We start from the raw sequence: 12,616 nt of genomic DNA, 5'->3' as shown, positions 1-12,616 counted from the left end.
GGAAAATGTATCCATGATGATCAAGGTTAAAAGCCTAGATGATATACGAGGAGGGCTGGAAGGATGGAGACTAGGGAAATTGAGAGTGTGCAAAACCTATCTTATTTGCAGATAGGAGACATAGTATCAAGTGCTATGGACTGAACTGTGTCCCCCACAAAATCTGCATTGAAGTCCTGGCCACTATACCCGTGGATGTGATCCTGTTTGGAAATAAAAGTTTTCTTTTTTTTATGTTAATTAGGCCATACCTGTGTAGCGTGAGTCCTAAACCTAATCACTCCTGAGTTATAAAAGGGGAAGAATAGACACAGAGACACATTCAGGGGGAAGAGGAAGATAAACGAGGGAGAGAGACACATCTACAAGTCCAGGAACGCCAAGGATTGCCGGCAGCCACTAGAAGCTGAAATTGATAAGGAAGGACCTCCCCCCTCCAGAGCCAAGCCTTGAATTTTGAGTGCTAGTCTCCTGAACTGTGAAAAAATAAGTTTCTGTTCTTTAAAGCCATTCACTTGTGGTGTTTCTGTTACAGCAGCACTGGGTAACTAAGACTGCAACTTAAAAAAAATGAATACAAGGGAATATAGAAGAAGTGCGGCAAATGGAGGGAGTGACTTGCCCAGGGTCACACAGCTGTTGTGTGGCGGAGCCAGGTACTGAAGCCAGGTGCTCCGATACCAGAATTCATGTGTGTGAGTGCAGCATTATCACAGGGTGATACTGTGTATGTTGAAAACTCATCAGCCGAGTAGTCTCAGGACATGCTGGTGCCTGGTCAGTTGTTCTGTTCATTGTTGGGGATCTCCTTTGTTCCAGGCTGTGAATGGATGGAGGGAGGGGCCGCCCCTGTGTTCGAGCCCAGAGCAGTGAGCCAGCTGGTCACGTGGCAGGATGGCCGGTGTAGCAGCGGGTTCCTGGCTTCTCTGCCCCAGCCTGAGTCCCATCTCAGCGTGGCCACCGGGTTTGGCTGTTCAACCATCTTCTGGCTTTTGAAAAATAGGTACAGACACCTGTTCTTTGACTTGGAGGCTGGATTTCCCAGGGAAGGTGAGTGGGCAGGAGGCTGTATCTCCACCTGCTGGACTGAGCCTCGGGGAGTGAGGTCTGGCATAGGGCATGGTCACAAGACCTGAACTTGGTCTAGAACTGCCCATTTCCCAAAGGGCTTTCTGTTGGTCATCCAGTTCTAACCCAGAGGGGGAAAGAAGGGGCCAGAGAGGGCAACGAATTTGTCAAGAGTTCTGTGGTCAGTTCACGGTGGGGTCAAGGCTGCTGAGAACGGCTGATGTCCTGCTTTCCCAGGCATGGCATGTTCTCCCATAAACCCCCTCCTCTAGCGCTGCTTCTGTCAGCTCCCAGCTCTGAGTGGCTGGGAGATCCTCACCCCGGGAGGTACTTGAGCCACTGGCCACAGCATGTGGAATTCTGGGTGCTACCTGACTGATGCCACGTATCGTCCCCACTGACCACAGCGATGTGCAGCAAATGCTTCTGAGACAATAATAGATCACGTTGAATTGTTTTTTGTATGAAAAACAGCCCAGAATTCCTAAAATCCTATGATGTGGCCGGCACCATCCAGGACTATGTGGTTGCCATGTTGTGTGGCTTGCCAAGACCCCTGATGTCGGACCAGAATGCTGCCAGCTGGGGATACTTCAACACCCAGAGCCAAAGCTGGAACTTGGAGACGTGAGTTTACCCTCAGCAGGCGGGCTCCAGGCAGAAGTGTATCTGTACAGTGTGAGATGCAGTGGGGTGTTCTCATTTGGGAAGGGCAAAAAACCCCAAACCCATTGCCATCGAGTCGATTCTGACTCATAGCAACCCCATGTGTTACAGAATAGAACTGATCTACAGGGTTTTCTTAGCTGTCATCTTTACAGAAGCAGATTGCCAGATCTGTCTTCTGTGGTGCTGCTGGGTGAGTTTGAACCACAAACCTTTAGATTAGCAGTTGAGTACCACCCAGGGACTCCAGAGGATTCCCTGAAGCCAGGAATCAGGTTCAGTGCCCCCCAGCTTGTCTCAGTCACTTGCAACGGCCCAGATGTAAGAGAAAGTGTGGGGTGGGGGCTCTGCCTACCTCACCACGCTGTCCTGCTCCTCCTCCACTGTAGCCCAGACCTGGGGTGGGCTCCTTAGTTCTCTGTGACCCCAGGCTCCACCCGTAGGTTTCAAAGAACAGCTTTCATTTTTTTTTTTTTTTTTAACATATTGTAAAATAAGATAGAAATAGGAGTAGTATTCTTGAGGGATGCTTTCTAAGTTCTTTCTGAAAAATCATTTGCCTTTTCAGGTACAGCAGTCCGGTGCCCTGTAAGTTTACTTCCTTCAGGGCTTAAATTCTGAGCTTTGGGGAAAAAAAAAAGCACCTGGTAGTTCAGGTAAAGGACTTTCTAGCACGTTTTGTAAAATTGACAGCCTTGTATTCACTAACCCTGAGTGATGAATGCGTTTGATATTCAGGTAGATGGCTGTGAATTTGGTTTGGACTTGGCTAACCAACAATAGCTTTGCACTCCAACTCCAATGGCCTCCCTTCGTAGAGGTTTGTGTTCCCTTCAAACACAGGAGGCTGGAATTTTGATGCTATCTGACTCTTACCTAATCCATCCTGGTGGCTGCTACTTACGCTAGTAGTTTTGGCCTCCAGAAGGTGAATCCCCAGCTTTTGAAAGCCAGTGTTCACTATTTGAAAAGCCCAAGCCTATGGCTCATGGTTTGAAAAACTCCAAAGTGGCTGTCTGTGAAAGTGCTGGGTTCCGTCCCCTTTCTGGTGCTTGTATCCTACAGCTCTTTCCATTGCTGAGTTTCCAGGAAAAAACAGAAATCCAAATGCCAGGTAAATACAGGTGTCTGCTTATGTCTTACAGACTGAGGGCCTCGGGCTTTCCTGTCCACCTGCTCCCGGACATCGCGGAGCCTGGCAGTGTGGCAGGCAGGACTTCTCACTCATGGTTTGAAATCCCAAAGGGGACAGAGGTGGGAGTGGCCATGGGTGATTTACAGGCCTCTGTCTATTCCTGCATGGCCCAAAGGACAGATGCAGGTGAGTGTTCCTGGGCAGTGGCTCTGTGCTCAGCTTTGGCGGGGCAGCCTCAGCACCTAATGGCAATTAGGATTCTGTCAGATGGCAAACACCCCCATCTTAGGAGGTGAAACCCCTTGCTCAGGGAGCTTATGGTCCAGCAGGGCAGAGCTTCTCCCTGGGTGTGGACAAATGTGCCAAAATCTGCGCCCACCCCCTGGAGGGCCAGGGAGGAAAATGCTGTCTGCAGTTGGCTGGCTTCTGTTTAACTCCACAACTGAGAACATAGCTGAATAGGTTAGGGTTTTTGTTACTGTGTGTTTGTCAATAAATGATATTAGATCTGATGTGAAGTGCAGGATCTTTTCTGTATTCAGGGAAAGAGCGTGCTGAGGTGAGGAGGCAGAGTCTAGGGCAGGGGTTGGCAAACTTCTGTAAAGGACCAGAGAATAAATATTTCAGGCTTTGTGGCCCATACGGCCCCTGTTGCTGTGACTTAACTCTGCTGTTGTAGGGCAAAAGCAGCCACAAATGAGCGTGACTGTGCTCTAATAAAACTTTATGGATCTATAAAACGAATGTTGGGCTCTTCTTTCTTCCAACCCCCAGCAAGTGGGAAAATTGATTGCTGTTTTCAGTGAGTTTGGCTCCCAACAGGCTGAGAAGGCAGGCTTTTTGGCCAAGTCTCGAGAGAAATATGGAGGAGAAGAGAGTGCTGGAAAAATCCACAGGCTTTGTCTCAGAACTTGTGGGGAAAATCATCCCCTCTGTGCTGGGTCAAGGAGCTTTCTCTGCTGGTGGGGGGAGGTTAAGAAGAATGCCTTGGAAACGTCCCTGGAAAATGAGGAAGAGATGGTACTTGCTGCAAAGGAATGAAGCCTCCCCAGAGAATAAAACACTGGGTGTGAGGTTTTACCCTCTGTATTAGTTATCTAGTGCTGTGTAACAAATTACCCCAATACTTAGCAGCTTAGATACAAGCATTTATTATATCACATAGTTTCTGAGGGATAGGACTCTGGGAGTGACTCTATGGCTCCGGTTTGCTCAAGGTCTCTCATGCGCTTGTAATGAAACTGTCGGCTGGGGCTGCAGTCATCTGAAGGCTTGAATGGGCTGGAGGATCTAATAAGCTCATTCACCTGGCTGTTGGTAGGAGGCCTTAGTTCCGTGCCATGTGGGCCTCTCCATAGTGATACTCATGACATGGCAGCTGCCTTTCTCTAGAGCAAGTCATCTGAGAGAGCGACCAATACGGAAACTGCAGTGCCTTTTTATGACCTAGTCTCTGAAGTCACACACTGCCCCTTCTGTTTTATTCTGTTCATTGTAAGCAAGTCACCAAGTCCAGCCCACACTCAAGGGGAAGGGAGTTAGGCTCTACCTCTTGGAAGGAAACATTTTAAAGAATTTGTGACCTATTTTTAAAGCCACCACATTCTCCCAGTGCCCTGTTGTGACTCGTGACATTCAAGTTAGCTTGCCAGGCCTGACCTCTGCTTTCTTTGGACCCCTAGTTCTCAACATCAGTACCTCGGTTCAGCTGGCAGCCTCCATGCCTTCAGGATTCCGGCCAGGGCAGACTCCAGACCCTTTGGCTCCAGTTGCCTACTTCCCGTACTTCGACAGGACCTACCTGGGGGTGGCAGCGTCCCTTAATGGGGGCAATGTGTTGGCCACGTTCGTCCACATGCTGGTTCAGTGGATGGCAGATCTAGGTAAGGTGGAGCCCACAGTGAGTTGTTCTCTGTTTGTCCTTTCTCTGGAGCCCTGGTGGCGCAGTGGTTCAGAGCTTGGCTGTTAACTAAGAGGTTGGCAGTTCTAATCAACCAGCCCCTCCTTGGAAACCCTATTGGGGCAGTTTTACTCTGTCCTGTGGGGTCACTGTGAGTCGGAATCAACTTGACAGCAATGGGTTTGGTTTTATGTGTAACAAAAGGAGCCCTGGTGGCACAGCGGTTAAACGTTCAGCTGCTAACCAAGAGATTGGCGGTTTGAACCCACCAGTCACTCTATGGGAGAAAGATGTGAGCGACAGTCTGCTTCTGTAAAGATTACAGCCTTGGAAACCCTATGGGGCAGCTCTACTCTGTCCTATAGGGTCATTACGAGTCAGAATTGACTGGATGGCAACAGGTTTGGTTTGATTATTGTTGTTCCTCTGTGGGAGTGTCTTAACGTGCTGAATGTGCTGGTGGACCTTGCAGATTCTCATCTGTGTCCCAGCCAGGTTCCAGTGTATTCCTTGCAGCCTCTTTTCCTTTCATCTTCTGATCTGCTATCAGTAGCTCTCTTTTTCGGAGGGTACCTTTTCCCCTAACCTTGAACGTAGACTCATAACTGTTTCCCCAACTCTCCCTTGCCCACTGCCTTAGTTTCTCTGTCTGTAAGCCTGTGTCCCTTGCACTACAAATAAAACGACCAAACACAGATGAGTGAAAGACTCCTGATATTTTACAATGTTATAAAACCCTTCTTCCTGGTGAGTAGTTCCTGACTCACTTTCTTGGAAGGGTCCTTGGAAGCCCTGATGCCCATTTTTATCGCTTCTTTTACTCTCAGCCTTCCTCTGCTCCTCCTCTGCAGTGAAACATGCAACCTTCTTCTGGGAGAGGCTCCCTTTCCAAGCACTAAAGGTAGAAATGAAACTTCTGGCCAGCTGCCCAGGTCTAGGGAAATCATGTTCGTCAGCTGCATTGGTTACTGTAAAAACCAGTTGCTGTTGAGTCGATTCTGACTCATGGCGACCCCATGCTTTGCAGAGTAGGGCTGCTCCATAGGGTTTTCTTGGCTGCCATCTTAAAAGAAGCAGATGGCCTTTCTTCTGTGGTACCGCTGGGTGAGTTTGAACTGCCAAGTTCCGGGTTAATAGTTGAGCGCTTAACCATTTGCTCCACCCAGGGACTCCTGTAGGAACTCAAAATCAGGTAATTCCAGGAAAAGTTCAGCACAGTGACAAGATGAGCTGCAAGCAGACAAGAGCGTGTGAGAAGTTCATACTGGTGCACAGACACCATTGCTGACTGATGTCAGTCCTTCAGGCTGGCCAGGGTCACCAGGAATGCCAGGGAGTTGTGGCCCCTTGGCTGAGGTCCCTTCAGGAATGCTTCATTTAAAGAACAGCACTCTGATTTTGTTTTGCCTTATATCAGAAAAGGCTTCAAGATACAGAGCCAGTCAGCAGAATCTCCAAGCAAACCCTTGATCAAGATATTGGTTTACCTGGTGTCTTAGTCATCTAGTGCTGCTACAATAGAAATACCACAAGTAGATGGTTTTAACAAAGAGAAATTTATTTCTTCACGGTAAAGCAGGTTAGAAGTCCAAATTCAAGGTGTCAGCTCCAGGGGAAGGCTTTTTCTCATCAATCTTCCCTTGGACTAGGAGCTTCTCTGTGCAGAAACCCTGGGTCCAAAGCATGTGCTCTGCTCCTGGCACTGCTTTCTTGGTGGTATGAGGTCCCCCACTCTCCGCTTGCTTCCCTTTCCTTTTATCTGTTTAGAGATAAAAGGTGGTGCAGGGATGTGACCTGGTAAGAGTGTTACAATCCCACCCTAATCCTCTTTAACATAAAATTACAATCACAAAATGGAGGGCAACCACACAATGCTGGGAGTCATGACCCAGCCAAATTGATACATACATTTTTGGGGGACATAATTCAATCTATGACAGCTAGATTGGGTTTTCCGGTTGCTTACTGAGTTGGCAGTGTTTCTCTGTATACAGAAGTGACTGCTTTTCTTAGCTCTGAAAGATCCTTTAGACAAATCTTTTGCATTCTTATGGTTCATATTTTGATGAGACAGAATGCTTTGAGAGTTAATATTTTTATGTAGTTAATCTTTTACGAAGTCTCTGTAGTTATGTTGTTGTTGTTAGCTGCCATCGAGTTGATCCTGGACTAATGGCCACCCCATGCACAATGGGATCCAACCCATAGGGTTGCCACTGACTAATTTTCAGAAGCAGATCACCAGACCTCTCTTCCTAGTCTGTCTTGTCTGGAAGCTCCGCTGAAGCCTTTTTGGGCTCACAGCAACACACAGGCCTCCACTGATAGGCAAGTGGCGGCTGTGCTTTGCATTGGCCAGGAATCAAAGCTGGGACTCCTGTGTGGAAGCCGAGAATTCTACCACTGAACTGCCACTGTCTCTAAATTACCTCATTTGAAAAGACCGTATGAATGCAAATAAAGTAAAATTTACTCAGATAAAAAGGCATTATGTTTATTAACAAGAAATAGAATTATTAAGGCATAAAGTAAAAAAAATAAGACCCTAGGTCTCTTCAGAGCATTGTCTTCCAGAGGTCAGCAAACGGGGAGTTCCACCCTCCTGTGACAATCACTTTAAACTCTTACCCACTGCCATCGAGTCGATTCCAACTCAAATACTCCAGTTTTTGTCTGCTCTGGTTAGGGGACCAGAGTTTAACTGGAGCAGTGTGTGGCAGCCAGAACATTGTCTCTGTGCACATTTCAATCCTGATTGGTTTTAGGGGGAACTGGCTCTAAGAAGTCTATGGTCCTTTGTCCCTGGAGCCACACATGTGAGCCCTGTGTACGTCCCTTCTTGGGGCAGGAGGGAAGGGGTGAGGCCAGTGGAGTGTGCAGAGCTTCTGAAACTGTGCCAGGGTCTGATCTTTGTGCCTCCTGGAAATGTAAGCTGAGGGGGAGTTTCTGGCGTGAAGGCCTCTCAAGAGGGGGACAGCTGAGCTGCACTTAGCCAGTGGGGTTCAGAGGGGCTCCCTGACTCAACCTGTTCTCAGAGTTGGCTCTAACTTATGATGGTGGAGTTGGGGAAGGTGAGTCAGGTGGACATGGGATCTCTCTAGGGAGTTGTGAGAACTTTTATTGGGACTGGAAACCCTGGTGGCGTAGTGGTTAAGTGCTATGGCTGCTAACCAAAGGGTTGGCAGTTCGAATCCGCCAGGCACTCCTTGGAAACTATGGGGCAGTTCTACTCTGTCCTATAGAGTCACTATGAGTTGGCATCGACTTGATGGCAATGGGTTTTTGTGTTTTATTGGGACTAGCTCACCTCTTGGTCTCTTCAGTCTCTTTATAGCATGTGCTGTAGATATTTCTCTGAACATACAGAGGTGTTATATCTTATGTAGTAACATCTAAGTCAGCGTATAAAGCCAAATGGTATAAAGTTGATATAGCCCTTTGTCGGGTGATGGCAGTGGGTGGGAAAGTTCCCCAGGGAAAATCTGAAGGCAGCCGCTGTATGCAGAAGGTAGGGACAGACTGAAGAAACAGGAGACTGCTCCAGGTTGAATAAGTGGTCTAAGATTTATTATGGGGAAAATTTAGATACAAGGCGAGGTCCTGGGTGGAGCAAGATGGGTCTATCTTTGTCATGTACCCTCTTCCTTCAAGTCCAGAACATTCAGGTATTATCCTTTTGATCCACACTCCTTCAAGGGTGTTATGTTCCTTGCTTCCTACTTGTTCCTGGGAATGGGGTGTTTTGTCAGGGCTGTGGTCAGCTTCAGGCCTGGAGGCAGCTCATAAGTCTTGGGTTGGTCATGTCCTCATTTGTTCTCCCAACACCCTTGAAAACTCTTTCACAGTAATAATAGATAACATTTATTGAGTACAACAATGGGCTTAAGCATAACAATGATTGTGAGGATGGCGCAGGACTGGGTAGTGTTTTGTTCTCTTGTACATGGGGTCACTATGAGTCAGAATTGACTCAACAGCACCTAACAACAACAATTGAGTGCTTACTGTGTACCAGACACTGTGCTAATTACTGTATGCATATTAACTCATTCAGTCATCACAACAACCCTATATGATCAGCACTCCAATGATCTCCATTGTGTGGGAAGCTAAGAGGGTGGATAACCTGCCCAGGGTGACCCTGCCAGGGAGTGGCAGAGCCTGGATTTACCCCCAGGTGGTCTGATGCAGGACTGTGCCCCGGACCACTGTACTACCTCCTAGGAAAATTTTCTTCCTCAAAAGTACCTGAGTGATGTAAATGGTTTGGCTTGACTACTAACCTAAAAGTTGGTGGTTCAAACCCATCCAGACGTACCACAGAAGAGAGGCCTGGTGATCTACTTCTGGAAAGATTATGGCCAAGAAAACTCTATGAGGCAGTTCTACTCTGCAACATGTGGGGTCACCATGAGGCAGAATCAACTTGACTGCAAGCGGTTTTCTTCCTCAGAGTTTGAACCACTGTTGTTTTTTAGCTGAGCATTAAATAGGCAGTGGGCTTGTGTTGGGGGGTTAAGCTGTATGAAAAATACATATTTTTAAACACCAGAATAACACCATGTGGCAAAATGCTGACACCATGACAGGCACAAAGGAACTGAAGCCGACTGAAGGAGCTGGAGCTTCAGAGTCTCCCACCACGTGTTTGCTCCAGGCTCCTGCTCGTTATGTAAGGGTCAGGGGTCAGGGGTCAGGGGTGGGCTGACAACTGCCGCTTTCCATCCTGAGGGTTTGGTACTGGCCTCGGCACCCCCTTTGCCATCTGAAGTAATATGGGCCTCCAGAGCTCGTGTCTGCATGGAGGGTGAGCTGGCCCCTCTGCATCGCGTCTTCCTCTGCAGGCTTCCTGACTGTAGCTTCCTCTTCTCCCCTCTGAAAAGTCAGTTTTTGCTCTGTGTCTGCTTCCTGTCTTCTGAGTAGTGTCAACATCTCCCATTCATTGTTGTTTCCTTCCCTGTGCTTCTTGTCTTTGTGGATTTTTCTCATCTTGTTAAAAATTTCTTTCTTTTTTAATTTGCTGATATTTTAGTGGATTTTCTAGAGGGAGAGGAAAGACACTTATATTCCTTCTACCTCAGTAAACCGGGAGTTTTGCTGATCGAAATTTGATTTAAATCCACACCAGACCAAACTCACTGCTGTCGAGTTGATTCCGACTCATGGTGACCCTATAGGACAGAGTGGAACTGCCCCATAGAGTTTCCAAGGAGCACTTGGTGGGTTCAAGCTGCCAATCTTTTGGTTAGCAGCCGTAACTCTTAACCACTACGCCACCAGGGTTTCCAAATTTTGACTAGTTGTCTGTTAAACCAGGAGTCCTGCTGATCGAATTTTAACTAGTTGCCTATGATATTTAAATTATCTTCCCCCCGCCCCCGCTGTCTCGCTCTAAGTCCTGAGCGTGTGTAGTTGACTTTGTATAAGTTGACTGTGCTGATGATGTAACTCAGCCGTGACTGTCTAGATCAGTGGGGCTCAATGCTGGCTGCACATTTGAGATGCCCGTGGAGTTTTAAAACAATGTCGAGGTCCTAGTCCCAGCCCCAGAAATGCTGACTTTTGTGGCCTGGGGTAGGGCCTGAGCATGACAGTTTATGGATTTTCCTCAGATGATTCTGATGCCTGTGAGTATTGATAACCATAACCTGGAACCTTGCCGCTCAGAAAGTGTGGGCTGTGGACCAGCAGCCTGAGCACCCTCTGGGAGCTTGTTCCAAGTTCAGAACCGCAGGCCCTGCCTCAGGCATGCTGAATCAGAACCTACATTTTAATAAGACCTGCAGGCGATCCCTATGCTCGTTCACGTTTGAGAAGCAAGGGTCTAGGCTGATGTTTCTCAACCTTGGCTGCACATCAGAATCACTTGGGGAGTGTTAAAAAATTCCATTGCTCAGGCAGCAAAAGCCAGTCGCCGTGGAGTCTGTTCCTACTCCTGGTGACCCTGTGAATGTCAGCGTGCTCCACAGGGTCTTCAGAGGAAGATGGCCAGGCCTGTCTTCTGAGGCACTTCTGGGTGGAGTCGAACCACCAACCTTTGGGCTAGTAGCTGAGCACTTAACCGCTGTAGCCCAGACCAATTAAGCTAGAATCTCTGGGGGCTGGGCCCGGGCAGAAGTGCTTTCCGAAGCTCCTCCAGCGATTCCAGTGTGAGGCTGTAGTGGAGACTCCCCAGTCCCGATCGCTTTCTTCCTAGTGAAGGCCGGGTTTGCCTTTCTTCAGTTAATGGCAAGGTAGAGATCAAAAGTGATTCTAAGGTCAAAGCGTATTGAAACCAAAGGCCGTCCATTTTTAGAATGTAGAGCTAACACAGTGTGGGGAGGAAAATCTGACTGGAACTCTGGGTTGACACCAACAAGCTGTGGGATGGGCAACGCATCACTTCCTTCTGGGCCTCAGATGCTCCATGCATATAACCAGGGGTGGGTAGACTGGCCTTAAAGACTTTCTTAGCCCTGTGATCCTGGGATTTCTGTGACACCACTAATCAGCCTAGTAGCAGCAGTGATGATAGCCAAGGCTCCCGTAGCTGTGAGATGGTTAGGAAACCTGGATTAGGATAGGGTTCACAGGAATACCTATGAGATATCTTACTGAAGTCTGGGCTGGGGTCCGTAGTGAGATAGCTGGCTGTGATCTGGGGCAGAGCATAGCCCACCAGCCCATGTGAGTCCCTGAGCTTGGAAGCAGCTAGCCACAGTGTCAGGAGAAGCAGCAAGTAGGCCTATCCCTGCCACCTGGGAATTCTGTACAGTCTCAGCCTGCACTGAAGGGGTGTGTGAGCTCACAATGGTCTTCTCTGCACCTGGCAGGTGTGGAAGTCGAAGAATCCACCGTGTATTCTCACATGATCCAGGCAGCTGCACAGCAGGAAGACACCTGCCTAACCATCACCCCAACAGTGTTGGGAGAGAGGCACCTGCCAGACCAGCTGGCCTCAGTGACCAGAATCTCCTCCTCCGGCCTCTCTCTGGGGCACGTGACCCGGGCCCTGTGCCGAGGCATCATCCAGAACCTGCACTCGATGCTTTCGTTCCAGCAGCTCAAAGAGTGGGGTGTGGAGCGGGTGATTGGGAGTGGGAGTGCGCTGTCCAGGAACGAGGTGCTGAAGCAGGAAGTGCAGAGGGCTTTCCCTTTCCCATGGTCCTTTGGGCAGGATGTGGACGCAGCAGTCGGGGCAGCTCTGGTCATGCTCCGGAGGAACCCCTACCAAAAGGAGGCTTAATCAGCAAACTCCGTCCAAAGGGCCGCCTTGAATTTTATCCAGTTAGCATTCCTGATGTGATCTTGAAGTAATCCATTTCCTGGACAGCTCTGCAGGCAGCTTTGAAGCAATGCTTGCTGGTGGGGACCATCTTGACTGAACTTCTCCTTGGGCCACACTCTAGCAATGCAGTCAGGAGCCACCAATCAGATCCCAAATCAGTGCCTTCCAAAAGAGATCCACCTGGAAGCCAGTTGCATATGTAAATATAGAAAAAAGAAAGAAAGGGAGAAAACACTAGCTGAGCTTCCTGGCCATCAGGCTCTTCTGTGATTTACTTGTAGACAAAGAGAAAATGAACGTGGACCTCAAATACCCAAAAGCCTGTGGCTCTGGGCTCCAAGTGAAAAAAGATTCGACACATGTCCAGCTTTCAGATCGATTGTTTTTGGGGACATAAAGCCCAGATATGGATCACGTTCACCACTGGAAAAATCCTTCCCTACTGAGTTGTACCAAAAAAACAAAAACAAACCAACAAAAAACCCCAAAACCAAATGAAACCCATTGCCATCAAGTTGGTTACAACTCATAGCGACCCTATAGGACAGAGTAGAACTGCCCCATGGGGTTTCCAAGGAGC

General features: G+C 48.4%; 1 protein-coding gene across 2 annotated transcripts in view; it reads left to right on the top strand.

Annotated features, from left to right (window-relative positions):
• Window positions 1-12,537, top strand: part of SHPK (sedoheptulokinase) — a 28,361-nt gene extending 15,824 nt beyond the window's left edge. For both annotated transcript variants that reach the window (XM_064271584.1, XM_003416838.4), the window contains exons 3-7: window positions 820-1,003; window positions 1,543-1,695; window positions 2,880-3,055; window positions 4,552-4,752; window positions 11,582-12,537. In XM_064271584.1, coding sequence (XP_064127654.1) covers window positions 820-1,003; window positions 1,543-1,695; window positions 2,880-3,055; window positions 4,552-4,752; window positions 11,582-11,994 — 1,127 coding nt within the window. In that variant the 3' untranslated portion in view covers window positions 11,995-12,537. The remainder of the gene's footprint in view (window positions 1-819; window positions 1,004-1,542; window positions 1,696-2,879; window positions 3,056-4,551; window positions 4,753-11,581) is intronic.
• Window positions 12,538-12,616: the final 79 nt, after the last annotated feature.

This window comes from Loxodonta africana, chromosome 18 (genome assembly GCF_030014295.1).
Source record: "Loxodonta africana isolate mLoxAfr1 chromosome 18, mLoxAfr1.hap2, whole genome shotgun sequence".
In the NCBI taxonomy this organism is placed as follows: domain Eukaryota; kingdom Metazoa; phylum Chordata; class Mammalia; order Proboscidea; family Elephantidae; genus Loxodonta; species Loxodonta africana.
This window is presented reverse-complemented; position numbering and strand designations above follow the sequence as displayed.